The sequence below is a fragment of the Podarcis pityusensis genome, assembly GCF_964106645.2.
Source record: "Podarcis pityusensis genome assembly, chromosome: 11".
In the NCBI taxonomy this organism is placed as follows: domain Eukaryota; kingdom Metazoa; phylum Chordata; class Lepidosauria; order Squamata; family Lacertidae; genus Podarcis; species Podarcis pityusensis.
The window spans coordinates 43,028,085-43,054,624 of record NC_138036.1 but is presented as its reverse complement, the minus strand read 5'-3'; the positions used below and the strand labels follow the sequence as shown (position 1 = coordinate 43,054,624).

The window sequence follows — 26,540 nt, the reverse complement described above, 5'->3', positions numbered from 1 at the left end:
TCCTTTCTTGCAAAAGACTGATTGGTTTTAATACTGAATCCCTCCTCGTATTCAGTAGAGCAGGGATGGGGAATCGGGGCAACTCTAGAAGTTGCTGTACTACAGCTCCCTTTTACATGATGTTGTGAGATGTCATTAGGAGATTTGGGCCAAGATGTCATCAAAATGCTGAGGACACTCAGCTTTACTTCTCCAAAACAACTGGGTGAGGAGAGGCCATGCAGTCCCTGAACCGGTGCCTGGATGTAATTGTGGTCTGGTTAAGGGAAAGTAAAATGATCCGGAATCCTAGCAAGGGAGAGGCTCTGTGGGCGAGTGCTTCCCATGCTTGAGAAATTAGCCAATTGTCTGCCCTAGGCAGGGTTGCGGGACGCGGGTGGCACTGTGGTCTAAACCACTGAGCCTAGGGCTTGCTGATCGGAAGGTTGGCGGTTTGAATCCCCGCGACGGGGTGAGCTCCCATTGCTCAGTCCCAGCTCCTGCCAACCTAGCAGTTCGAAAGCATGTCAAAGTGCAAGTAGATAAATACAGTATTTTTCGCCCTATTGGACGCACCGGCCCATAGAACACACCTAGTTTTCAGGGGGGGAAATCAAGGGGAAAAACATGATTTCCCCCCCGCAGCTCTGGGAGCAGCCTGTGCGCTACTCCAAGACCTTCTCCCTGCTTTTGCGGGAGGTGGCGGAATTCCCCCACCTCCCGCAAAAGCCCACAGGAGCCGTGCGCGACTCCTACGGGCTTTTCGACCAGGAGGGAAAAGGGACTGAAATGGCCAGTCAGTCCCTTCTCCCTCCTCGGGGAAAAGCCCCCAAGAGCGGCACACTCTTTAAAGGCTGCGCGGCTCCTATGGGCTTTTCTACGAGGTGGGGAACCCCCACCTCCTAGAAAAGCCAGCAGAAGCCGCGGAGCTCCTTTAAAGAGCGTGCGGCTTTTGCCTGCTTTTGTGGGAGGTGGGGGAATTCCCCCATCTCCCGCAAAAGCCCGCAGGAGGGTTGGAGAGTAGCGGGAAGGCGTCACACGCCTTCTCGCTGCCCCCCATCCTCTGGGGCTGGCGATGGGGGAAGCACCGCTTTCCCCACCGCCAGCCTCAAAGCCGGGTTGGAGAGTAGCGGGAAGGCGTCGCGCGCCTTCTCGCTGCCCCCCATCCTCTGGGGCTGGCAATGGGGGAAGCACTGCTTTCCCCACCGCCAGCCTCCAACCCGGGTCGGAGAGTAGCGGGAAGGCGTGCGACGCCTTCCCGCTGCCCCCCATCCTCTGGGGCTGGCCATGGGGGAAGCGCTGCTTTCCCCCACCGCCAGCCTCAAAGATCAGACTCTCCTGGCTTCAGCGGAAGCAACGCAAAGCCTCCGGAGCGCAGGCTTCGGAGGCTTCGCGTTGCTATCGCTAAAGCCAAGGAGCCTGCATTCGCCCCATAAGACGCACACACATTTCCCCTTCATTTTTGGAGGGGGAAAAGTGCGTCTTATAGGGCGAAAAATACGGTAGGTGCCGCTCCGGCGGGAAGGTAAACAGCATTTCCGTGCGCTGCTCCGGTTTTGCCAGAAGCGGCTTAGTCATGCTGGCCACATGACCCGGAAAAACTGTCTGCGGACAAACGCCGGCTCCCTCGGCCTGTAAAGCGAGATGAGCGCCGCAACCCCAGAGTCGTTTGCGACTGGACTTAACTATCAGGGGTCATTTACCTTTTTAGGCAGGGTTGCATCCCTCTGAAGAAGCAGGTACACAGTTTGAGGTGTGCCTGGCTCCAGCTTTGTTACTGTTTGCCCAGGTGCCTTTGGTGGCTTAGGATTGGCAAATGCTTTTGTCAGCTTTGGCTTGTGCAACAGCTGTGAACATTCCTGGACTGGGGTCATTTAGGCATTAGATTAATGCAATGAACTCTGTTTGAGGCTTTCCTTTTGGTTGGTCCAGAAACTGCAGTCGGTGCAGAATTCTGCACTACAGTGGCTGACATCCTCTCATCTTTGCTCAAACATCTGCACGGGCTGTTACCAAGTTTGAGTCTTTACTGTTAGTATATAGAATTCTTAACAGTTTAACTTAAGGATCGTGTCACCCCATATGTGCCTCCCCAACCCTTCAATCTGCAGAACTTGTATGAGTGCCGTATAATGTTCATTCTGCATATGTGAGGAACCTGTCTTTTAATGTGGTAACATCTGTGCTTTGAAACTTCCAGCCTATTCATATTAGCCATACATCCTCACTATATTGTTTTAGATGCATGCTAAAAGCTTTTTGTTGGCTTGTTTTACTCTAGGAAGCTTATCCAGACATATCACATGTCTATTTGGATGTTCTTCTCTATTGAATAATCCAAACTATGAAAGTTGGTTTTGTATGCATGTATTGTGCTGATGCTTTACTTTACTAGCCTTTGGTCTTCTGTATATACTCTTCACTTGCAGTTCCCATCAGTACCAGTCAGCGTGGCCAATTGTCAGCTATTGTGGAAACTGTATTCCAACAAGTTCTAGAGGGCTATATGTTTTGCATTCCTGATTTAGGGAGCTTACAGCACTTTTTGCACCAGGGACCACCCATCTGGGTGTTAGGTGAGGATACTGAGGACCAGTGAAAGGGGAGCAGAAGCTTGTATTTTTAAAAAACTTTTAATCACAGTCAGCTTTCCAATGACATGGAATAGGCTAAGTTTGCAATCCTAAACTCGCTCATTTGGGAGTAAGTTTCTTAATAGACATGAATAGGATTGTGCAGTATGTGACTCAGGGATAGCCCAGCCACATGTAAAGCAATGCATTCGAATTTGTAAGACTCTTATTTCTAGAAGCCTTCATAACAGTGTCGTCAGCATGTCAGCCTACTTCCTATTGCTGTTCAGCCAGATTCTAGATATGTCAGATTTCATAAGTTGAGGGCTGCAGAGATTCCAGAAGGCTAAATGAGATTTTATTGTGCTGACGTAGAAGCATATAAGGAACCAGCCGGTCAGTCGTCTGCAGTGCTGAGAACAGAATGCAGCATACCTTTAGGCTTCCAGCTTGACACACCTGTTAATAAATTGACATGGAGAAGAAAGGTTCATAGGGCAAGACAATAAATAATTTCCTCACAGTTGGGCAGTTTATGGTTGTTTTTCTTTCACAGCAGTTCATATGAACAAAATACTCAAGAGCAGATAAAGAGGTGTTGCAGTGTGCTTCTCTTGTTAAGATTTACGGCCCTTTATAGGCAGCCTGCAGAACTCAAGATTTATGTGCCTGTAACATTACTTGGATTTACAGCCATGTCAATGACTGTGAGCACATAACCATGTTTCTTAAGGGCTCTTTCTAATGTAGTGAGAGGTCATAGCAAGGATGCAGACATTTTGCAGTGTTGAGAGGCATGTGCTAACATATATCACCCTGCCCATAATTTACAAGTGGTGACTTACATTGACTTTTTCATCTTTTTACTACTTTGGCCCATTAAACCCTTAAGTGGTCCATGACTATATTTGGCTTATTAAATGATTGTTGTGTGTGATGCAATGACTGAATATGGTGAGCAAAAGCAGAGAAGCCACTCGTGTTAAGAATTCTTCCCACTCCATTTAGTCTTCTTACTCAAATGTGAAAACTTGCTTCTGCCGATAAGAACATTAGTATAATTCATAGTTAGCATGGGATCAGTTGTTTCCCTTGTGTGACATGTAGAAGCTTGGGAAATGCAGAGCAATCTTCTACAGGAAAATTGCTCTGGGAACAAGGTTTCCAACAGCAGGAACAACTTCAGGAAAAAACTATTTTGGAGGAGCAAAGATTGACCAAAATTGTTGTTAGGTGAATAAGGATTTCAACGATGCTTATGCAGGACTTTGATGTACTGTAGCAGAAAGTTGGAGAAGCAAATGGGGAAATATATTGGGGTCGTTCATTTTACCTTTCTCCACTCCTTGGAGTCATTTCCCTACCCAACATCTGCTGTTAAAAGCTTTTCTCATTTGGAGCTTAGTCCCATGTTTCCAAGGAAAACTTCCGTTTCTTTGTGGTTTACATTCTGAATATGAATCTGTGCAAAACATTGGTTCAGTTCAGATATTCCGAACAATGCAATGCAAGAGCCTGCTGGATTAGGCCAAAGCATCCAGTTTTCATAGTCAGGTGTCTGTGGGAAGCCTGCAAGCAGAGGACTCTCCTCTCCTGCAGTTTGCAACAACTGGTATTCAGAAGCATACTGCTCCAGCCATGGAGGAAGAACATAGCTACCAGGTAGCTTGTGCTGCTCCCGTGGGTTACCCAAGAGGCGAGATCCAAGTCCGGTCTGTGTTCGAAGGTGCAATGTGGAAGCAGTCCGTAGTAGCTGAAGCTGGGTGCAGGACAGGGAGTCGGGTGAAGTCAGGAACAGGCAATCAAGCAGGGAGCCAGGGCGTGTCAGGAGCTCTGGCAGAAAAGCAGGACAGGGTTCAGGCAGGAACTAGCAACCAACAATGTTGCGCCTGCAACTTGGGACTGGGGCTGGCCGGCTTTTATCTGCCCCAAGGCATAGGGTGGCCCCGATCCTCTGGTGATTCGCCTCTCCTGGCCTGGAGGTGAGCACTCCTCCTGCGGGAACTTAGTTCCCTCCGCCTTTCTGCCCTGAGCCTCTGCAGCTCAGGAGAGGCTGGAGGGTTACCGAACCCAGAGGCAACCTCAGCTTCCTCTGACGGGGCTGAGAGTGGAGCACCTGCAGGCAATGGGTCCTCCATCGCTTCAGGAGCCAGAGCAGACTCAGCTGATGCCTGCACCTGAGGATCCAGCACAGGTGAAGACCCTTCAGGCTCATGCCCCAGCCCCAGCTCAGCTGGTTCTGGAGGCGGGGAATCCTGTGCAGGCTGGGATCCCTCAGGTTCAGCATCCGAGTCCGAATCCCAGGCCATCACATAGCTATTGAGACCCATATTCCGTGAATTTCTCTAATCCTCTCTTAAAACTCTCCAGGTTGGTGGCCATCATTGGAATTATCGTATTTTTCTGTCAATAAGGTGCCCCCATGTATAAGACGCCCCCTATTTTGGGGGTGCTCAGATTTAAGAAAATGGGGGGAGATGGCCCTGTGTATAAGACGCCCCCTAATTTTTGACATTATTTTTTAGGGGGGAAAACCTAGTGGTACCTCGGGTTACATACGCTTCAGGTTACAGACTCCGCTAACCCAGAAATAGTACCTCGGGTTAAGAACTTTGCTTCAGGATGAGAACAGAAATCATGCTCCTGCAGCGCGGCAGCAGCAGGAGGCCCCATTAGCTAAAGTGGTGCTTCAGGTTAAGAACAGTTTCAGGTTAAGAACGGACCTCCGGAATTAAGTACGTAACCAGAGGTACCACTGTACATGGAATAATACAGTAACATAGGTCAGCTATGCACAGCATACTTTTTTTGTCTGCCTTCAGTCGTTCAACATTCAGCTTAATTGTTTGTTCCTGAGTTCTAGTTCTAGGGAGAAAAACTTACTTCAACCACCCCTCCTTCCATGTTGTGCATAATTTTAAACACTTCTATGATTTTGCCTCCTAGTCACCTTTTCTCTCAACCAAAAAGCTTAACTATGAATTATTGCAGTATCTCAGCGTACAATACTGCAGGAATCTAGCAAATCGAAAAACCCGAAACCTTGTTTTGAAGTTCGTTTGCAAGCCATGATGTCATATCTGAATTGATTTACCCTCATTAAAACTGTTGCCCGACCTCTGTAGTCACCGCTTCTAGAGAGTGGAGTGTGAACCAGACAGAAAGCAAAAGCAGATAAACTTGGCATGGTGCCTGAATAGAGCCATTATAAAATTACTTTGATTTATGCCAACAGTTTTCAAAAAACTTTAATTTTAAAAGGATCTATTGCAGGGGTGGGGCATCATATTAAAATAAAAAACTGATTTGCCTAATTTGGATGCAAACAACAGACTATGGTTTTTATAAACCAGAATGAGAGGGACAGAACTGCAAAGCAAACCATGGTTAGGCTGGGCCTGGACCAAACAGTGTGTGATACAGATGACCTAGAATTCCCAGTTTCTTTTACTGGTTCTTATGCTGACACAATGAAATCTAAGCAGGTTAGAATTTCCTTAGGATGATTATAGGCAAAGGGGGAAAAAGTAGTTTGAGTGTTGGTCCTGTTAAAGGCAGTCACGGGAGTAGAAGAAAATGTGATTTTGTGTTGTAGTGATAGACATGGCCTGGCTGCATTTTCTGCAGTCTGTGGAATACTTCCTCTCCCCAACCCGAATAAGTACATCTATCACAGACATTGCAAGGATGGCTAGAATTTCCTGCTTGCATGTATAAGAACCTCATGGTGTGAGCCAGCCTTTACTTATAGTGACAATTGATATTGGCACCATGATAATGCAGAGTTTCTTAATTGTCTTGTTACAGTACAGCATAACAATAGTATGAAAGCCAATTAACGTTGCATGTTGATTTCACCTATCCTTGGGCAGGGAGGAGTTTTGTTCAGTAAGGAAGCAATGATACTCAAATAAAGCTATGGAATGGGGGAAGAAGGCTTAATCTTTTGGAACAGGACTCAGGAGGTGTTTTCTGGATGCAAATGCAGCAGCAGCAACACAATTTCCATACTATTTTAAACCTGTACACCAGAGTTTTCTAAACTTTTCATGTTAGTGGTACACTTCTTAGACGTGCATTGTTTTGTGACACAGTAATTCAGTTTTACTAGCAAGGGGTTAAACTAACCCCTTATAAGAGCGTGGGGAGCGTTCACGTGGCACACCCACACACTGCAGCCGACACACTAACGTGTCACGACACAGTTTGGAAAGCTCTGCTGTACATTTTCAAGGTGATGCTTAGTAAGTTGCATTTCTCAATGCAAGAAGAACAGAAGGTATAAATATTGTATGTGCTTCTGAATGATTTAACTTTATTTCGCTGACACACTGAAACCTGCTCTGGAGTGACTCGGAAGTTACTAGCTTGTGAACAAGCTTATTACACAATTCCATCTGCTCCTGTGTTGACTCTGCCCCTTTATGTGACCTGCATCCTAAATTATGAATTGTCACGAGAGATGACTGTTCTGTGCAGTTCTCTTAGTTGCCCAGTTGCAGTGAATATTTGGCTCATATAGGTCAACTTCATGAGGAAAACGAGCACTTCAGAAAAGAAATTTCCCATTTCAAAAGTTTTATTTTATAAAAACAAATGAGCCAATCAGATGTGAATGACGTACCTCAGGCCCCTTCCTTCTCTGACCTCCACCCCACCCCCAACACTTCATAAGTTTTCCATGGCAACTTGTTCTCCCGTGAGGTGAACAAGGGAGACTGCTTCCTTTTTCATTCTTGAAAGCAGCTTCCTCTTTGGAATTGCTCTGAGCACATTCCAACCCAGTCAATGCTGCTGGCGTTTGCGGGGTAGGAATAGCAGACGGGTAAGCTAAATTATGCACCTATCTACTGAAAATGTATACATGTTTTGGAGTTCAGTCCACAATTTCATTTCACATTGCTAGAGTTACAAGCTGAAAAAACAAACAAGATTCTGTACCCTGTAATGCACATTCTGCTGTATTTTTTTATTGTTGACATGTTAAAAATCACTGTAAAACCTGGTGTTTGGAAAACCTAGTTTCAAGTATAGGATACTTGTTCTTTTGACTCTTTAAAAAAAGGGTTGCTTGGAAAATGTGCCTACACCCCCCTTTTCAATTTTGTTGTATTTATTTAAAAGTGCCTCTAAACTGCTTAATATTTCGAAAATACCTAAGAGGTGTATGCTATGTACAATGTAAAAACAATATTCATTAAAATGTTTTTAAAAATCCTGACAACAAAACAGTATAAAAACATACAAAAGCAAATAAAAAGCATATTCGGGGATTCACACACACAAAACAGGGAATTGGGGAACTCCTGGACAGAACGATGCCTCTTAGAATCATAGAATTGTAGAGTTGGAAGGGATCCCAAGGGTCATCTAGTCCAGCCTCTGCTTAAAAACCTCCAAGGAAGTAGAATCCACAAGCTTCCCGAGGGAGATGGTTCCACTGTTGAACATCTCTTGCTGTCAGAAAGTTCTTCCAGATGTTTAGTCAGAGTCTCCTTTCTTATAACTTGAAGCCATTGGTTTGAGTCCCACTGTCTAGAGCAGGAGAAAACAAGCTTGTGCCCTCTTCCATGTGACAGCCCTTTAGATATTTGAAGATGGCTATCATATCTCAGTCTCAGCTTTTTCTTGGCTAAACATACCCATCTCCTTCAATCGTTCCTCAGAAGGCTTAGAAGGTAAGATGTCTTAGAAGGCATCTGAAGCAGCTGGTGGTTGCTGCTTCATGAATGGCAGAGAGAAGGGCATTCTGCAGAACAGGAGCTACAGTAGAAAATCTCCATTCTTAGGTCACTGTGCTATGATATTCTGTACAATGCAGTGCCATGAGTAAAATTTCCCCAGATCCACAGGAGCAAGTGGTCTTTCAAGTAACCTGGTTCTAAGTTGTTCAGGGCTTTAAATGTTAACAAGACCTTGAATGTGAGCAGATAGCTGATCAGTGGCCAGTTCTGTTCCCTCAGCAACTTGACTGCGTTGTTCTGCACCAGCTGCAGCTTCCAGACCAGTCCTAAGGGACTGCAGTTGCTCCACCTATCTATCCACCAGTCTTTTTCCCTCTAAAAAAATGTATTTGGACACTGTGGATGCAGTAGTCTGAGAGAGAGAGAGTGTCGCTTGACTCCATTATATTTTTTACTGCTTCTAAAACGTTGGAGAAGCTTCTTGATCCAGCGGTTGATGCAATCTTGAAAACCTGTTCTGTGGGGAAAACAAATTAGCGCAGGGTGTTTGTTGCATTTCTGTTTTGTCACGGTGCTGTTTAGACTGGGTGGAGTGCAGGGTTGAGCAGGGATGGAAGGAAAGAGCTGGCTGTTCAGCACAGCCCTTGACTGCAGCTGCCTTGCAATCCATTCCCGAAGCCAGAAGTTCTTTTGAGGTCAGTATGGGTTCTACTTGAATCAAATGCTTTTAGAACAGGGGTATGAGTGTCTGGCTCTCCTTTTATCTGTTGGCTTTTGGTAAGAGTACTGTGATCAGATCAGAAAGACTCAGCAAGCCGTAAGGAGGAAATCAATTTTTAATTTTGATACCATTACAAGGGCAGACTATTGCCCAGAGGTTTGTGTTATTTGGTCTTCACCCATTTGTTTCTACTTAGAAGTAAAGAGAGTGTGAGAACATTGGACTCGGCTTGTTTTTTGGGAGAAGTATGTTCTGTTCATCCAGACAGATCAGTTCTTGCAACTTGTTTTTACTGAAAACGTATGAACTTTCTGCACCATACTGCAAAACATTTGTACTGGAGCAGCAAACCTAGCTTTTGCATCTCTATTTTGTGTGTATACTTTTGTATGCTGCTACCAAAAGTTCTCTATCTGTATAGTGTAGTCATAATGCATGATGCTTTATCCTAGTATAAAGAGTAACTTCAGATATAAAAAAAGGTCACTTTCCCAGTGAAGCTTACAAATTTTGATAATGGGAGAAAGAGTGGACTGGTATGGAGGAGGAGAGGAAAGAAAAAACAGCAAGGAGTTTATGTGAGCAAATGCAACTACATGCACTTTCAGATGCGGGGTTGAGTACAGTGGTACCTCAGGTTACATACGCTTCAGGTTGCAGACTCCGCTAACCCAGAAATAGTACCTCGGGTTAAGAACTTGCTTCAGGATGAGAACAGAGTTAAGTTCTTAACCCGAGGTACCACTGTAATTTGGTAGTCTTGTCATGTATGCACATACAATTTCTGGATTGGAATTTGCCATTTTGAGATTAAGCCACAAGGCTATCCATCCTCCCGAAAAAATCACTGCAGCCTGAATTATGGAAGGAGGACATAACAATGCATGCAGACCCGCACAGGGTGTTCGTCATCCAGGTACATTTGTCCCAGGCCTCAGAAGGCTAAGCTGGCCAGGGGGCCTCGCTTAAGCTGGACTTAAGCTGTCATGCCAAGAACAAGACTCCCACCCTGGGCCTCAGACAGGCTCTGAACAGGGCCTGAGTGCATTTATAGTTGTACCTCGGAAATCGATCGGAATCCGTTCCGGAAGTTCTGATTGGCTGCAGAAAGCTCCTGCAGCCAATCGGAAGCCGCGGCAGACGTTTGGCTTCCAAAGAACGTTCGCAAACTGAAACAATCACTTCCGGGTTTGCGGCGTTTGGGAGCCAAAAAGTTCTTCTCACGAAGCGTTCAACTTCTCCAAGAAGCTCAGGAACGTACACTTAAGTCTGCCCCTTTTATCTGTACAACAGTTCTGTGAGGTAGGTTAGGATGAGAGGCAGTGTCCACAGGTACACATAAGTGAATCTATATAGATCATTTTTATTGTAGAACTCGAATTTTCTAGCTAGAGAAGTTTGATTTTGATATATGCGCTAGCAAAATATTCACGGTTATGATAGGCGGGGAGGAGGGCCTGCGCATTTGCAGTATTAGAAGCTTTCTGCATTGGTTGATCATGCTTGCACTTCGAGAATTTAGGTGCGTTTCAAAATGTCTTGTAAGATGCATGCTAACCAAGTATCTTAGACTTGGGTTCAAATGATTCCTTCCACATCTTCTATATAGCTATTCTCACGTATATACGTGGAACAAATCCGATGGTAGCTACTTTAGTTCGTTCAGCTACAGGGGGCGAGCTGTATCTTGAATCTGTTGGTGTTTCTACCTTTTTATCCTAGATTCTCACAAAAGTAACAGTTTAGTGAAGTCCTCTGCTCCCCCCCCCCTTCCCGGAAATCACTAGCAATGTAATGATGCCTTTTAAAAGCAATTCTTGCTTTTTTCTCAGATGGATGCTTAAAAGGGCCAATTGGTTGCAGCATTCCAGGTTCATGCTTTTAGGAATCAAACAGCAAGACTGTCTTGGGGAATTCTGAGTTGTCAAGTCACTAATTCTAGAAGATGGCTTACCCTTTAGGTTTCCCATTCCCATCTTGTCAGTGTATTTGCTGAAATGGACTTTGATTACATTCATTTCATCACTTGCGTCGTAAAAGTGTGTCTTTGTGTAATATTAGCTTTAGAAAAAGGTACAAAATTGAGAAAGTGTCTGAGCAAACTATTAATGTATAGATCAATCACTTTAAAGAAATGTGTCTCTTTGCAATAGAGCCATCATTTGGGGTGGGGGGAAGGTCGACTGCTGAAATTGAAACTGAGCACAGACACCAGAAACATCATGACGCCTTTGTGGAACAGTAGTAGAAGCACAGGTTTTCCTCTACATTTTCAGAGCTGATACCTGTCTTACTGTGACTAAAGAACAAAGTCCTGATAGATTGAGTCTCAAAAGGAATGGTATTATCCGAACAAGGATCTGGTGCCTTCTGTTATTCCCCCCCCCCCCCAGGAAAATACCAATTTGCAAAAGTAGTCATGGAGTGATACCATTCATTATGCACTTAACAGCAACTGTGAAAAAGGCAAATTCCTTGTTAGGAATCGCCATGATAGGGATTAAGCTGACAATATCATAATGACATAATGGCTCTCCGGTTCATCCGTATTTGAAATGCTGTGTACAATTCTACCCATACCTGGCTAAGAATATCATAGAGTTGGGAGGGACCTAGAAAAAGGCAGCCCAATGGAGCAACTTCTCTACAAAGAAAGGTTACAAAATTTGGAGCTTTTTAGTTTAGAAGAAAGAGGGAACATGACAGAGTTGTAATAAAATTATGCACTGTGGGCCAAAAGAGGAGATGGAGAACCCTCTTCTAATACTGGAACTCATGAGTTATCCAATGAAGTTGAATGGTGCTGTTGCAGGACAGGGGAAGAAGAAGCATTTCTTCACACAGCACTTAGTTAAATTAAGGAATTCACTACCAGAAGATTCCAGCTTGTGGGCATTGATATATCTTGTTAACTGTACATATTAGTAGTCAACATAGACTAGACCAGTTCCTGTTTAAAAATGCAAAGAAGTCTGGCAGTAAAAAACATCCAGGAATATTATTTCCAAAGTTAGTTCAGGTCAGGGGTAGGCGGCCTAAGGCCTGTGGGCCGGATGTGGCCCAATCACCTTCTCAATCCGGCCCACGGACGGTCCAGGAATCAGCGTGTTTTTACATCAGTAGAATGTGTCCTTTTATTTAAAATGCATCTCTGGGTTATTTGTGGGGCCTGCCTGGTGTTTTTACATGAGTAAAATGTGTTCTTTTATTTACAATGCATCTCTGGGTTGTTTGTGGGGCATAGGAATTTGTTCATTTTTTTAAAAAAAAATATAGTCCGGCCCACCACATGCATGGTCTGAGGGACGGTGGACCGGCCCACAGCTGAAAAAGGTTGCTGACCCCTGGTTCAGGTAGATGGATGGTGAGGTGACAGGATAGCAAATGATAACAAAATTTAATTGCCTGTTATTTGCTTTCTCATGGTAAAACCTGATTGAAGAAATGAAATTCTGCTTTAGGATAAAGATTCCGCAGAGTATTTTTCTTTTAAACTGAAATAATAAGATATTAAATGCTGGTTGTGAAATTGGTTGCAGCTTTTGATGAAATGGAGCGTAGACTATGGAAACCCAGGCTCTTCAAATAAGCTAGTCTTCAAGGTGTGCAACAAAAAAACTTTAAAATGAATAGCCATGGACTAACATTGAAGGTTATTCTGTCATTAACAATTACCACTACTGCTAAAAGACCCTCTGGCTAATAAAGACATGCTGCTGTAGAAATCTGTGGCGCTTACAGTATTTTTGCTCTTTCTGCTTGACTGCCTTGCATATAGTCTTGTGAAATACTAACGCATTGAAACTTTACAGGGGTTCTGAGATCAGTTGAGCAATTCTGTGAGGCTGACATACAAGCTAAGCAACTTGTGTGTATAGAGAAGGATTGTGTGTGTCCTTTGCGAGTCTAAGTCAAATGCACGCTTTTGCCATTTGTAATTACTATGCTTTTGGTCTCTATAAATAGGTACTATGCTAACTGACTTTGTGGTCCTGTTTTTACTGTGGTTGCCCTATATTTCTTAGACTTTATTTTAAAGTTGAGGGAAGACGTCATCTCAACAAAATATTTCAGATGCCATTATTTCCCAGGCTGACTGACTGCTTCAGTCCTACCTTGCTTCTGCGATATTTGAAGTTACCCAGCAAATTGTATCATGAAATCCAATTTTGAACAATGCAGCAATACAGGTCTTTTAGGACATCCACTTTGCCTGCAGAAAATGCAACTCAGATTTGTGACACACACACACACACACACACACACACCCCGTCTTGAAATCAAAACTGACCTTTTCACAATGCCGGTTAAGCCCACAGAAATGTTGCCGAATGTGCTACTATAAGACTTCTGCTAACTTTCTATGCAACACAGTAATTTCAGTGTTTTTGCTACCACATACATTGAAATTGGTATTCAGGTCGCTGGTTGGTTTTGTCATTAAATTCAATTCAAACAGATAATGGTTAAAAAAAAAATGGAAGTATCATCATTCACCATGACTTAGAAGCTGTGTGGCATGGGAGATTTGCAAGATATATTTATCTTAGAAACCAGTAGCTTGACAGCTAAACAAAACATGTCCTTGTTATGCTTTCCAGTAAATGTTGTTTCCTGAGAGAAAATGGTTTTAGATTTAGTTCATGAATACAAAGAGAAGAATTGGATTATTTTATATTTTCCTCTTTGTATTTCCTTTGTCATTCTTGTAGAAACATAGCTATAAGAAATATATGGTGGTGTTGGTTGTGATGCCAGATCTGAGTTGTACATATTCCAGGGCATAGGAGCACAGGTTATTCTTATTCTTCTGCCCCACAGTTAAAAAGCTCATGTTTCTTCCGGGAGACACAGTACTTTGTGTTATATTTTGTTAGAACCTCTGCCAATGGATAGGTAAGACTGACACATCGGTCAAATCTGGGCTATTTATATAGTTAGAGTCAGATTCAGAAGCAGCATGCAGTGAGTAAATGGGAACTGAGTGCCTACAGAAACTATGCAGGCAATGTGAACAGGCAGAATGGATAAATAATATCAGATGAGACAGGTAGATCTGATGGAAAAAAAATAATCTTACGAGTAGCAGAGCCTTTATGTGGTAATAAACTGGATTAGAGGTATACAAGACTACTAGCTAGTCCAATCCAATCCAAATAACTTTATTGTACTAGCCATTGGCCATGACAAATCTGAATAAAAAATGAATACAAGCAAAATGGGTATCACGCCACAAATAATGGTCTCTATTTAGATCTCTGTGTCTCCCTTACACTGATACGTTGTTCAGGGTCTCCTTTCTAATCGTTTTGGCTGCCAAAGCAAAAAGGGAGACTTTATTAGTGTTTACATCTGCAAGGGAGAGAAATTTTTCCTGTATGGACAGTAAGGTGAGACACCACCTCCTAAGTCCAATGTATAGTGGGCAATATAGTAAATAGCGCAAGATGTCTTCCACCTGCGGTTGCCCACATATGCAGAAGCCTGTCTTCGTATGGTACCCTGTTAAATCGTCCATCTAGGATGGCCAAGGGCATAGCTTGAAAACGTAGCTCATTAAAAGCTAATTGTAGCAGCTTCATGCAAGTCATGCAACCTGTAGTTAAGTTTTATTACTAGCTAGCCAGAGAGAGCTCTTCTGTGTCTGATGGGACACAATTCCCCTCAGAGAAAACATGTATGTCCTCTGTTTGGGAGCTTTTGGATTGAGGTATCTATTTTTACATGTGGACAGTATCAGTAGAGTCTGTACTTGTTGGCATCCATCTGTTTCGGAAGAGACGGTAGAGGAATGCTCCTTGGGGGTGAAGGCAAACCGTTGGAAGATCGTAGAGACCGATATGGGAGAGACATGTTTTGGTGCAGCTGGGGCAGATTAAGGCATCCTCCCAGCCGTCATTTCTCCTCTGGTCATGGCTGTGGATACACAACCTGACTGTCTCCAGGGGCTGCTGTCATCTGCAAGGGATTCCCACGCTGTGGGGTTTATCTTTGTAATGCAGAGTTGGTCTGCCAATGGGCCTGGTAGCTGAAGCCAGCTCCCCATAGAGCACATCCTTCAGAATCCAGCCATCTTCCGTTCTGTGGATAGGTCCAATCCAGCGTAAACGTATCTGAGACAGAACTAAACATGCTGGGAATGTGGACTCTAGTATAAGAGTCTGTACTAGAGATATAAAATTCCTGGCAATTTTGAAGCTGTGGAGGGAAATGTGTGTTTCCCTCGAGTTTTTATATCTGTAAACTGACCAAAGTTGCAAGTTTATAGCTAAAACTCTGTGCTATGACTAATATTATTTTTCTCTAAGATAGTATTTTGGTTCATTCATATAATCCTCACGTGCACCCAAATACCAAATATTTTAAGGATGTAAAGAATATGTTAAGTCTTGTAAATGGTAATTGTGGTTGACCAAGCCAAAGCTGATGGCCATGTCTGGTTGATGGTCCAGTCAAGCTGATGTGACGTGAGCAAGGCTTTTGCTCTTGAGTCTGCATGGAGTGATGTGCAAATGCTTGCAGCTAGCAAAACAATATACTGAAGGGTAGAATAGGCATTTCATATCCTAACAGAATGCTGAAAAGTCAGAATTAATTTGAAATAAACTCAGAAAAAGGCCAGAGTTTATATGCTTTGGACAGAACCTTTAAAAAATAGGAAGTGATGTGTATGTTAGGTTCAGATTAAGAGAGCATTGAGTATTCAAGCTAAATGGATAAGGGTTAAGATTATGGCTTTGTTCCATATTTTGTGGAGAACTGCTTTATCCAGACATTTATATATATGTATTTTTCATACCATTTAAGTAGCACTCTTAGCATGCAACCAAAAATAATAATTCAAGGGTACTCTGAGGTGACTATTCAATTTTCACAAGCACAAGAGATTGAAAGATTCTTACATAAGAAGAGGGTTTAAAAGGGGGAGAGAGAAAGTGGAAGATAAGTGAGTTAGAACAGTCTGATATGGTTAGCTCTAGTTGTGTCAGCTGAAGATGAGGTTTTGAAGAAGAATTCTTCAGACAACAGACTGCTGGGAGACTTAAATGGCATAAAAGTGAACCAAAGTATATGAAGTCTTCGGTAACGTAGAATTCTGCATTTAAAGTCACACTAAAAGAGTAATGCACTGGAACTTCCAATTATATTAGACTCCATTGCATTTAAGTTTTTTATGGTGTATGTTCTGATAAGCAAATGTATTCAGCAGTAAAGCTGGAAATGTCCCAAGTGAAAGCATATAATAGCTTGTCCTACTTTTTGATTTACAAATTCTGAAGTGTGAAACATCGCACCCTGCTTCAGACACTTGTATCACCAATACTGCTCCAGAATACATATAAGGAAGTGGTGCATTTTGTAGATTACGTTTAATTTTAGCTGCACTTTGTTTTTGTGTTACAGCTCCACTTAGCAGCACTGGCATCTCTGAAAGGAGACATAGTGGAACTTAACAAACGCCTACAGCAAACCGAACGAGAAAGGGATTCGTTGGAAAAGAAATTGGCAAAGGCACAGGTAAGTGATTGTTCAGCCGCTGAAATGGTATTTGCTCTCAAGGCTTCAAACAATTTAATCGGTAAAAAGATAAAAGGCACTGTTGTAAGATAGCTGTCAAATAAGTGAGGCTTTAACAGTCAAACAGTGAAAATTGGTAGTTTGTTTGAGGCTGTTGAGTGGGTAAAAGGAACACCTCTCTGGATGTCCAGATAGAGGCTGTGGCCTGGAATAGCTTTGCTCAGCTTAGGCTGCTGTGCCACCAGCACCCATTCCTGAAAAGACCCAGAAACATGTACCTTACTTACATTAGCGGAATGCACTCTGCATGGACTACCTTTGAAAGTCTTCAGATATTTCAGTTGGCCCAAACTGAATAACAAGCTCATGGAATAATATTACCCCCTATTATGCAAGGGTTGCCAACTGGTTGCCAACCTGTTTCTGAGCACAATCTTAATGTTGACTATCATTAAAGCCCTAAATGGCTTGGTTGCAGGATACTCAAGGAGCTGGTCTCCTCCTGTATCTTCCTGCTGCTCCCAAAGATCTATTGGAGAGGCCCTTCTTCTGTGTCCATCATAGACTGAGTCACTGTTGGCTGGGACAAGAGATGGGCTTTCTCATTGACCATGACCAAGTTAAGAAGTACGTTACTCTATGAGATTCATTTGGTCCCATCTTACTGTTTTCCAACAACTGGTTAAAGCTTTCCTGTTCTCCCCATCCTTTTTTTCGCTAGGCAGAATGTCTTGTGGCACACACTCATTTCTGAATGTTTTTCAACTCTCTTATTTAATTCATTGTGTTTTTATTTGTTGAAAGCCATCCTAACTGATGCAAATGCATTTGAAGAACAGGGTATACGTTTTCTAAATAAATATGAATGGCATGAAGTTCCGCTCAGTAAAACAGAGATTTATTTTGCTGACATACAGTCTAGTTTGAGAGAAAAGAAAGACAGTGGATAGGATTCCCACTAGCACAATGGGGCTTTTCCACCTCTCCCTTCACCTCCCCTCAATCTGCTTCAGAGGGTCAGGAGAACCCCCAGAAAAAACATGTTGCGGAGGCGAGAGGGGAGTTTGCTCCCTCAGCACAAGTATTTCTGCTTGTGCATCGTGCTACAATAAATACTGCCCAATGTTTTTGCTCTGACTCAAGCATCGTATGTATACTTCCTGTAGATGTGGTCCACCATTTTCAGTGAAAAGAGCACAATTTAGTGCAAAGGGATGTGTGCTGTGAGCAAAAAACCCCAGTAGACAATTCAATATATTTGTCTCACATTAGCAACACTGATTTTTATTTGTTGTGCATCATTGGTTTGCAGACTTGAAGGGGAATGCAGGGTTAAATTATCTGTCATAACATTTGCTAGCCCTTTTGTACTGCTTTTTAACCAGGCTTCATTTGCATCATAATAAAGCACTCATTCCAAGCCATTGCTGGATTTTAATTTGCTGGCAAGGGCTGGTTTCTTAATTTCCATTGTTACATTTTTAGGTCCAGCTTGGACACCCAAAAATTAAATAAACATCAGCTGTGAGGGAATAACTTCTTGAAGACTTGCTTGACCCACTCAAAATTCTTGCTTCTCATTTTACAAGAGAGCCTGTCTAGATAATTCGCTACACACTTTGCTGGAAAGGGTTTCACGCATGGAAAGGGTTTCTCATGAAGTGTGTAACAAATTATCTAGGTAATTTCTCTTGTAAAAGGTGGGGATGAGCTGATACCCTTTAAAAACAACACTCATATTAAAATAAAGAGTACTTCAGAGAAGGTAATGATGGCAAAATAGCAGATTACTTAGATGATTGCATTCCTATCCCACCTGCCTAAAATGGGAATACAGTGGTACCTCAGGTTACATGTGCTTCAGGTTACATACGCTTCAGGTTACAGGCTCCGCTAACCCAGAAATAGTGCTTCAGGTTAAGAACTTTGCTTCAGGATGAGAACAGAAATCGTGCTCTGGCAGCGTGACGGCAGCAGGAGGCCCCATTAGCCAAAGTGGTGCTTCAGGTTAAGAACAGTTTTAGGTTAAGAACGGACCTCCGGAACGAATTAAGTACTTAACCTGAGGTACCACTGTACAAAGCAGGATCCAAGTTTTGCATTAATACTGTCAGGATCTTTTGTTTTGGGACATTTTGAAATGGTATTGGCCACATGTTCCCTGGCCCTGGATCAGTTCTGGCACAGCATGTCTTAAAATAGGCATCTGGAAGTGAGTCAAAAGTCTTTCTGCTGCACCTCTTTTTAAAGCTTAAACATTCATTGTTTTTGGGGGGGGCATTAACTGTCCCCTGCAGTGCTGACAAAAAGTTCTCATTTAACATTGAGGAAGATTATGGCTTAGACTGAGTGAATAAACAAATATGCGTGCTACTGGGGAAAAGATTATGGCTGTTGTTCTCCTCCCCTGGTCTTGCTGTACTACCATGGTTTATCTTGGTGTTATTCTTGAACCCCAGAAAAACCACAGATGGTAAACTAAGAACAAAGCTTGGCTTGTCAGAAGGAAGACAAACCACAAGCTTAGGTTCAGATGTCCCTTGAAACCAAACCATGGGGTAACCTCGAGTAGTGTGCTGGCAGCAGGACCCGGGCAGAGGTCAGTCTTCTCATTCATGCTAAACCATGGTTTGTCCCAGGGTTATGTGCAACCTTTGTCAGTTTCTGAAAGACAGAGCTTGTAAAAAGCCAGTCAGGGAGGCATTTGCTAACAGAGCAGCCCATTCGCAGCAAGGAGAAAATAAAATTATCAGTTCTGGATCAGGCTGAACAGGAATTAGAACAACACCAGAGCTGAGTAAGGAACAAATTTAACAGCATTTCAGTTTTATGAATTCCAAGTAGTTTTGAGTTGTAATATAGTCAGAATTCACAAACTTGCTTCCTGTATGTGACAACACTTGTGCGCATTACACAATAGCACCAACTTCTTTACAAAATGGAATTTAGGAGCTTATAAGCAATGGAAGAAGCTACACTATCAAGTGAGCAAACATGTCAAGATCATCAAATTGCCAAATAATAATAGACATCTGGGAATCCAATGCTAATGGGGTGTTGCTTATTCCTCACATCTCCTGGAAAAGTTAGGCAATGAATAATCAAAAAGAGCATTCATTAACCTCCAAAGGACTATTTTGCCAGGAAGCATTACACAACTGGAGATTTTTGGAGATACGCAATTCTCCCAGAAAAGAAACAGCAACTAGACATGTTGTGGCTATGCATACTGTGATGATATAGAAGGTGTATGATGTTGCACTTTTATCCTAAGGCAGGGTTTCCCAAACTTGTGTCTCCACCTGTTTCTGGACTACAACTTCCATCTTCGCTAGCTAGCAAGACCAGTGGTCAGGGATGATGAGATCAGCTGGAGACACAAGTTTGGGAAACAGTGTCCAAAGGTATTGTTGCAATAGCTAGTTTCGTGTATTGGAACAATAGGTCCAGGAATGTAATATTGGGAAATAACTGCCTAGGAACATCACTGCTGTGACACAAGAGTGAGGAAATAGCTTGGAGTGATTATACAGCTGACCTAGGTTCTTGACATATTGTTTTGGTTTGGTGCTTGTTTTGCTTTGAAATGTTCTCTTTGTCAGACCCAACATCCACATATCAGGTTTCTTAATCATTCTCATCTGCCCACTGATATATTTGAACAGTACGTCGTCTGTACTATCAAGAGAAAAACTGTGCCTCAGTGAGGCTTTGAGGGGTCCCTCGCTCAAAAATGACGAAAGTGCAAGCTTTAAGATAACAACAGTGAATTAACTGTTAGTGTCCCAAAGCTTCTTCCTTGGCTTAAAATGCCGTGCAAGCTGTAGAAACTATTGGATGGTTTTCTAGATACAGCTGAATCGTGTAATGACTTGCACTGTCCTGACCTGCCATGGATCTCTCATCGCTCAAAGATTTGATTTCGGCTTTATGCAGCTGTCTCAGTCTGTGGAGCAAATGCTACCACAGCTCTGGGGGTTAAGGTTAGGCCTTCTAGTTCAGTACAGTAATACAGCTGCATTCAGTGTTGCATCGAATGCATTGCAACTTTAAGTGTATTAAAAGACAAGACAGTCCTGCTGTTGTACCAATATCCCAGGCCTGGTGTCTTTTTCTTACCCTATATTTTGCTTTGTCTTTTTGTTAGCTCTTGAGATTTTCCAAGCACTTTCCTTCATTGTGAGCCCCTCTTATCCCTATCCTAGAAACTAAAGTTTATTCTGGAAACTTTAGCCTGGAAATAATTTTTATTCTACCCTGTTCCAAGCAAGGGCTCTACATTTGCAAGAATTCGTTGATTCTCATCAACATAGCCTTTCCTTCCTCATATTGTTAACTGCAACACATTGACCACTGAAACAAAGACCTGGGACTTTAGTTTTGAAATGGTAAAATTGTAAATCACCTATAATTACTGTGTGAAAGTGTAATGGTAGAAGGATGATCAGATATTTAAAGAGAAATCTATGGAAGAGTGTAATTATAAACATGTAAGGTGGCCATAATTTTGGAAATGGCTCTAACATGAAGAGGAAGGTGCTAGGCTAAAATAACCAAACTTTCCATCTTTTCTGGAACTGCTGCTGCTTATGATAGTTAAATCTTCAATTTAAAAAGTTCAGCTACAAAAAAATACTACAGAAAAGCAATTGACCATACAATAGTTTCAATTGTGGCTTGGTGCCCCAAATGAATTCAATATCTCTGTGGTAATCTTGTAAATCAGAGTTCTGTGTGCTTATATATGAAAGATTATTTGGAAAAAGGATGTTAGCGCATTGCAGACAGTGGTGGATAATATTGGAGATATACTCCAATATACTGGTGTATTGCTCATGTTTATGTTTTTGGACTGGAACAATCTAGTTTTTAGTTTATTCAGTTGGGCAGTTCCACTTTAAACGAATTAGACAACCATGAAGAGTGGGAAAATGTGTTGTAGAATTTAGCATTAGCCTGCTTTGTACTGCAAGACTGAAAGTAGCAGCAAACTGCAAGAGCGGCAAAGCCTCATTCATTTATGATTGCCATATGAAACAAAAATATTGCTTACTAATTATATTAGAGTGAGAGGAGGACATCAGTTTATAGACAAGTATATTGAAAACAGGTCTTTGTTTGTTTATTATTGGATCCACATGTGTTTTTAAATACTTCAGTGATATTAAAATATTTTGTCATATTTTTAAAAGAGTACGTGTGTGTGTGTGTGTGTGTGTAGATACCCATGATACCATGCATCATTCATAACAGTGAAAAAGACAGAGAAGCCTGATAGAGATTTCTTGCATGCATGATAGGAATGCAGAAAGAAAGAAAGAAAAGAAACCCAGGGAGATGTTTTTGTACAAATAAACAATTTAATTTGATATCATATTCCCATAGAACCATTTCTCAGTTTGGTCAGGTTTACTAAGAATCATGTAAGGAGTTAACATATGGAGTTGGAAGGTATATGTTAGCAGTGGCAAACATTTTAATTGCCACTAAGTAGAGAATCCCCAATATAAAACAAACAAGGTTAATAAATGCTGATATTTAGCTTCAGTGGTCAAACTTACAGAAATCGTACATTTGCAAGAAGACTGACAAAAAGGAGGAAAGGTGAGCAATTTGAGTGCTTCAAGTGACCAGCTTATTTACTCATTTCCAGAATTTGCTGACTCATCTGTTGCTAAGTAGAAATACAGTGGTACCTCCGGTTGTGGACGGGATCCGTTCCGGAGGTCCGGTAGGACCCTGAGGTTTTGCAACTTGAGGACTGCTTCTGTGCATGTGCGGGGGGTGAAACCCAGTCAAATTCCTCCAGGTTTGTCGCACATGCATCCTGTAGTTTACGTAACCAGAGGGTTATGTAAACGGAGATTCGACTGTACCTGTAAAACGATTGAAAATACCTTTAAGAACAGAGAGGAGGAGGGAGTAGAAAGAGAATGCTTCGTGACACAGCAGTGATGTTGCAGGCCAAGAGAAGTGGACTGATTGCCAAAAGGAAGAGTATAAAAAGTAAAGAAAATGTGACTGTGAACTGAGGCCCCAGGTGACCTCCGTAGAAAGAGTATCAGCACTGCTGACAAAATTTTATGGACGAACTAGAATTTGAAACCAAGAAAAAAGCCCTTGTGACTTTGCCTTCCCCAACCTGCCCGGACACTGAGGTCCAGCACCAAGGGCCTTCTGGCAGTTCCCTCACTGCGAGAAGCAAAGCTACAGGGAACCAGGCAGGGGGCCTTCTTGGTAGTGGTGCCCACCCTGTGTAACGTCCTCCATCACATGTCAAAGAGATAAACAACTACCTGACATTTAGAAGACATCTGAAGGCAGCCCTGTTCAGGGAAGTTTTTAATGTGTGACATTTTAATGTATTTTTAATCTTTGTTGGAAGCCGCCCAGAGTGGCTGGGAAGCCCCAGCCAGATGGGTGGGGTACAAATAATACATTATTATTATTATTATTATTATTATTATTATTACCTGGTACCAGATGTTTTGGACTGCAGCTTTCCCTCAGCCCCAGCCATCACAGCCAGTTTGGGGAAGGCTGACATGGAAGATTTTATACCATGCACACTATAGAGGTTGAAAACCAGACTGGGCAGGTTAAAAGCTTCCTAATATCAAAGCATGTATCATGCAGCTAAATCTTAAAGAGGTTATGTTAGTGGCTCCCAATATCAACAAATATTGCCCTGTTGACAGATTTACATTCCTAGGAATTGCAGACTGCTCATTCATGCTGGGATATTGAACGAAATTAGGTTTCGATATCACTGAGGGCCTGGATTATGGTGAACAAGACAGATGGAGCAAGGTGCATCATATGCTTAATTGGGTAAAAGAGTCTATAACAAATTTGGGATAAACATAGGAAAGTTTTGGCCCCATATTACCCTGTGTAACATTGCATATTGTCAAGACTTTATTATATCCTGGATAGTTACAAAGAAGAGAGACAGAAGAAAAAGAGGGAAGAAAAAGCTCTGATAAGATGCAAGGATTAGTTGGAAGAATATTGCAGGCAGGAGAAGAGGTTAAGGATAGCAAGATGTTTTCTTAATACAGTGGTACCTCGGGTTAAGTACTTAATTCGTTCCGGAGGTCTGTTCTTAACCTGAAACTGTTCTTAACCTGAAGCACCACTTTGGCTAATGGGGCCTCCTGCTGCTGCCGGAGCACGATTTCTGTTCTCATCCTGAAGCAAAGTTCTTAACCCGAGGTACTATTACTGGGGTAGTGGAGTCTGTAACCTGAAGCGAATGTAACCTGAAGCATATGTCACCCGAGGTACCACTGTAACATATTGCAAGAAAAACTGATGAAGGAACAAGCACAACAGGATCAAGCCCATTTTGAACTAGATCCAAATACTGGAGTACTCTGAGCCCCTTTTTAAAGGGTCCACGGGAGCAGGGGTATATACATTTATCTTCCATGCCTCCTCCTCCTCCTCCTCTTCAAAGATTTGGTGCCATCTCTTGTTCTTGTACTGCAGTGTTCATTGTATGTGTCTGTCATCAGATAAGGTTTATTTTGAAAAATGTTGGCTGTCCAATGATTTGAGAGAGACCAGGATAGCTACTGTGGCTAAAGTCCATTAGCACCAGTCTGTATATCTTCAGTCAAAATAAGCAATGGCCATCTCTTCAGCGCACCACTTTGAGAGATGAAATCTGGTAAAGCAGAGTTCTTATTTATTGACAGAAAGTAATTGTCACACACTGACATGTCTGAAATATTATTTCAGATCGAAGACAAAGGATGTCTGAAACTTGCAGCTAGCTAGGCCTGAGATCAGGTTCATGGGCGCCAGAGAGTAATTTGGTACAGTAATGTGCATCGTGACATGTTTTCTTTGTGTAAGCTAAACGAGAGAAGTCAAACATGACATTAAAAGGGATTCACAGCATATTATAAAGACAGTTTTACTGTTGAACTTACAGAAAACCACATTCTGAACTGAACACTATTTGAAGATGTCAGTCTTTACCCATTCTCTCATTTACTGCTGCCTGTTCAGCCAACTCTTCTGCCTCCTACTCAAACTGGCAACAACCAAAGGACACAATCCATACAAAAAGCAGTGTTGCTTATAGCTTATAATCTCATATTCACACCTCCCTTTGAGATACTATAAATTAAGATCTATTCTTTATAATTTCCTATTCAAAACTTATATTTATATTTCCTAAGTGTGGGATTGTGAGAGACTTCAGGTGGATATATACACATGAAAAACACACACACTATAAATAAGTCAGAAATTAGAGCGTTATAACAAAAGAAAAAAATCGCTATAGAAAATCGCGTTTTAGAATTTCCTGCTCTCTGGCGCCGTCTGTTGCTGCATGTTTATAGTGCATTCAAATCGCTGTTCCTTTACTAATTTAGCCGAGTCCTACGTGAAGCATTTTCTTGCATCCTATTTCCATATAGCTCCCCATTATGTCCCATGCTGTTCCTCTGAATGTCTTTATTCTACTGCTGCTGTTTTAGTGTGAACAGTCCCACCTAATGAGAGAGCACGAAGATGTGCAAGAGCGGACGACGCTTCGCTATGAAGAACGGATCACGGAGCTCCACAGCATTATCGCAGAACTAAATAAGAAAATCGATCGACTTCAAGGAACTACTATAAGGTAGAGTGGTCCCTTATCAATTGTGTCAGCCTAACACCAGCATAAAGCTGCCTCTTGAGCTTCGATAAATATTTGCTCCCATCTAATCATATTGGGACGTGGGTGGCACTGTGGGTTAAACCACAGAGCCTAGGACTTGCCCATCAGAAGGTTGGCGGTTCAAATCCCCGTGACGGGGTGAGCTCCCGTTGCTCGGTCCCTGCTCCTGCCAACCTAGCAGTTCGAAAGCACGTCAAAGTGCAAGTAGATAAATAGGTACCGCTCCAGCGGGAAGGTAAACGGCGTTTCTGTGCGCTGCTCTGGTTCTCCAGAAGCAGCTTAGTCATGCTGGCCACATGACCCAGAAGCTGTACTCCAGCTCCCTCAGCCAATAAAGCGAGATGAGCGCCTCCACCCCAGAGTCGGTCACGAATGGACCTAATGGTCAGGGGTCCCTTTTCCTTTACCTTAATCATATTAGGTTGCATATATACACACACATACATGTGTGTGTGTACACACACACACACACACACACACACACGGCACGCATGCATGTACCTGCTTAGAAACTTCCTTGTTTTATATCCCTTAATCCTTACAGTTGTATGCTGCTGCTTCCCCATACACTTGCCCAGTCATAGAATTGTAGAATTGGAAGGATCATCTAGTCCAACCTCCTGCAATGCAGGAACCTATTGCCCAATGTGGGGCTCAAACCCACAGCCATGAGTCTCACGCTTTACTGACTGAGCTATCCATCCAGTAATACTTCTCTCCCCTGAGCCAGATATACACTATGCCGCCCAAAGTAAATAGATCTGCGGCCAAAACACCTCTAGTCTTTCCTTTTGAGATACACCAGTGGGCCACAAACCATTATTGTGAAAACTAAACTTTGCATTTTGTTGGTTGTATATGTGAAACTTCTAAAGTGGCTTTTGTTTTTCTTTACACTATTTGTAAAGAAAATGTCATTGAAAGGTCTATGGGAAAATGACAGTGGTAATGATGGTTGGAGCATAAATGTAGGACCCAGTTGATGCTCAGGTTCAGATTTTGTCGGATTCTTTATGGAAATGACACTGAGTTTCTTCTGTGTCTCTTCAATGTGATGCTGTCTCTTTCAGATACATTTGGTATTTGTGAATGTCTGGTAGTACTCTCTACAAAGTTCATCTCTGGCAATACTAGCTATGGAATTCATCTATGGAATCTATCTAGAGCTGAAGGAATTTTGTTGCAAACCTTAATCATATTAGATCCTCACACTTCTTCCTAAGTTGAATATATTCCATTCGTGATCAGCTCTATGAAATTACCACAGAACAATATTAGATCTTACAGTTGTAGCTTATGCTTTACTTCTGAAGTAACAGAAGATCTTGCACCTGAAGAAAAATCACATCTCAAGTCTGAAATAAGCAAAATGAGTTATCTGCAAAACCCTT

General features: G+C 42.4%; 1 protein-coding gene across 4 annotated transcripts in view; it reads left to right on the top strand.

Moving 5' to 3' along the window:
• Nucleotides 1-26,540, top strand: part of MCC (MCC regulator of WNT signaling pathway) — a 206,757-nt gene that overhangs the window by 113,483 nt on the left and 66,734 nt on the right. For all 4 annotated transcript variants that reach the window (XR_013977152.1, XM_080972405.1, XM_080972406.1 and 1 more), the window contains 2 exons: nt 16,362-16,475; nt 24,968-25,110. Coding sequence is in view for 3 of the 4 variants with exons in the window: in XM_080972405.1 (XP_080828531.1) it covers nt 16,362-16,475; nt 24,968-25,110 (257 nt within the window). In the remaining variant the exon portion in view is untranslated. The remainder of the gene's footprint in view (nt 1-16,361; nt 16,476-24,967; nt 25,111-26,540) is intronic.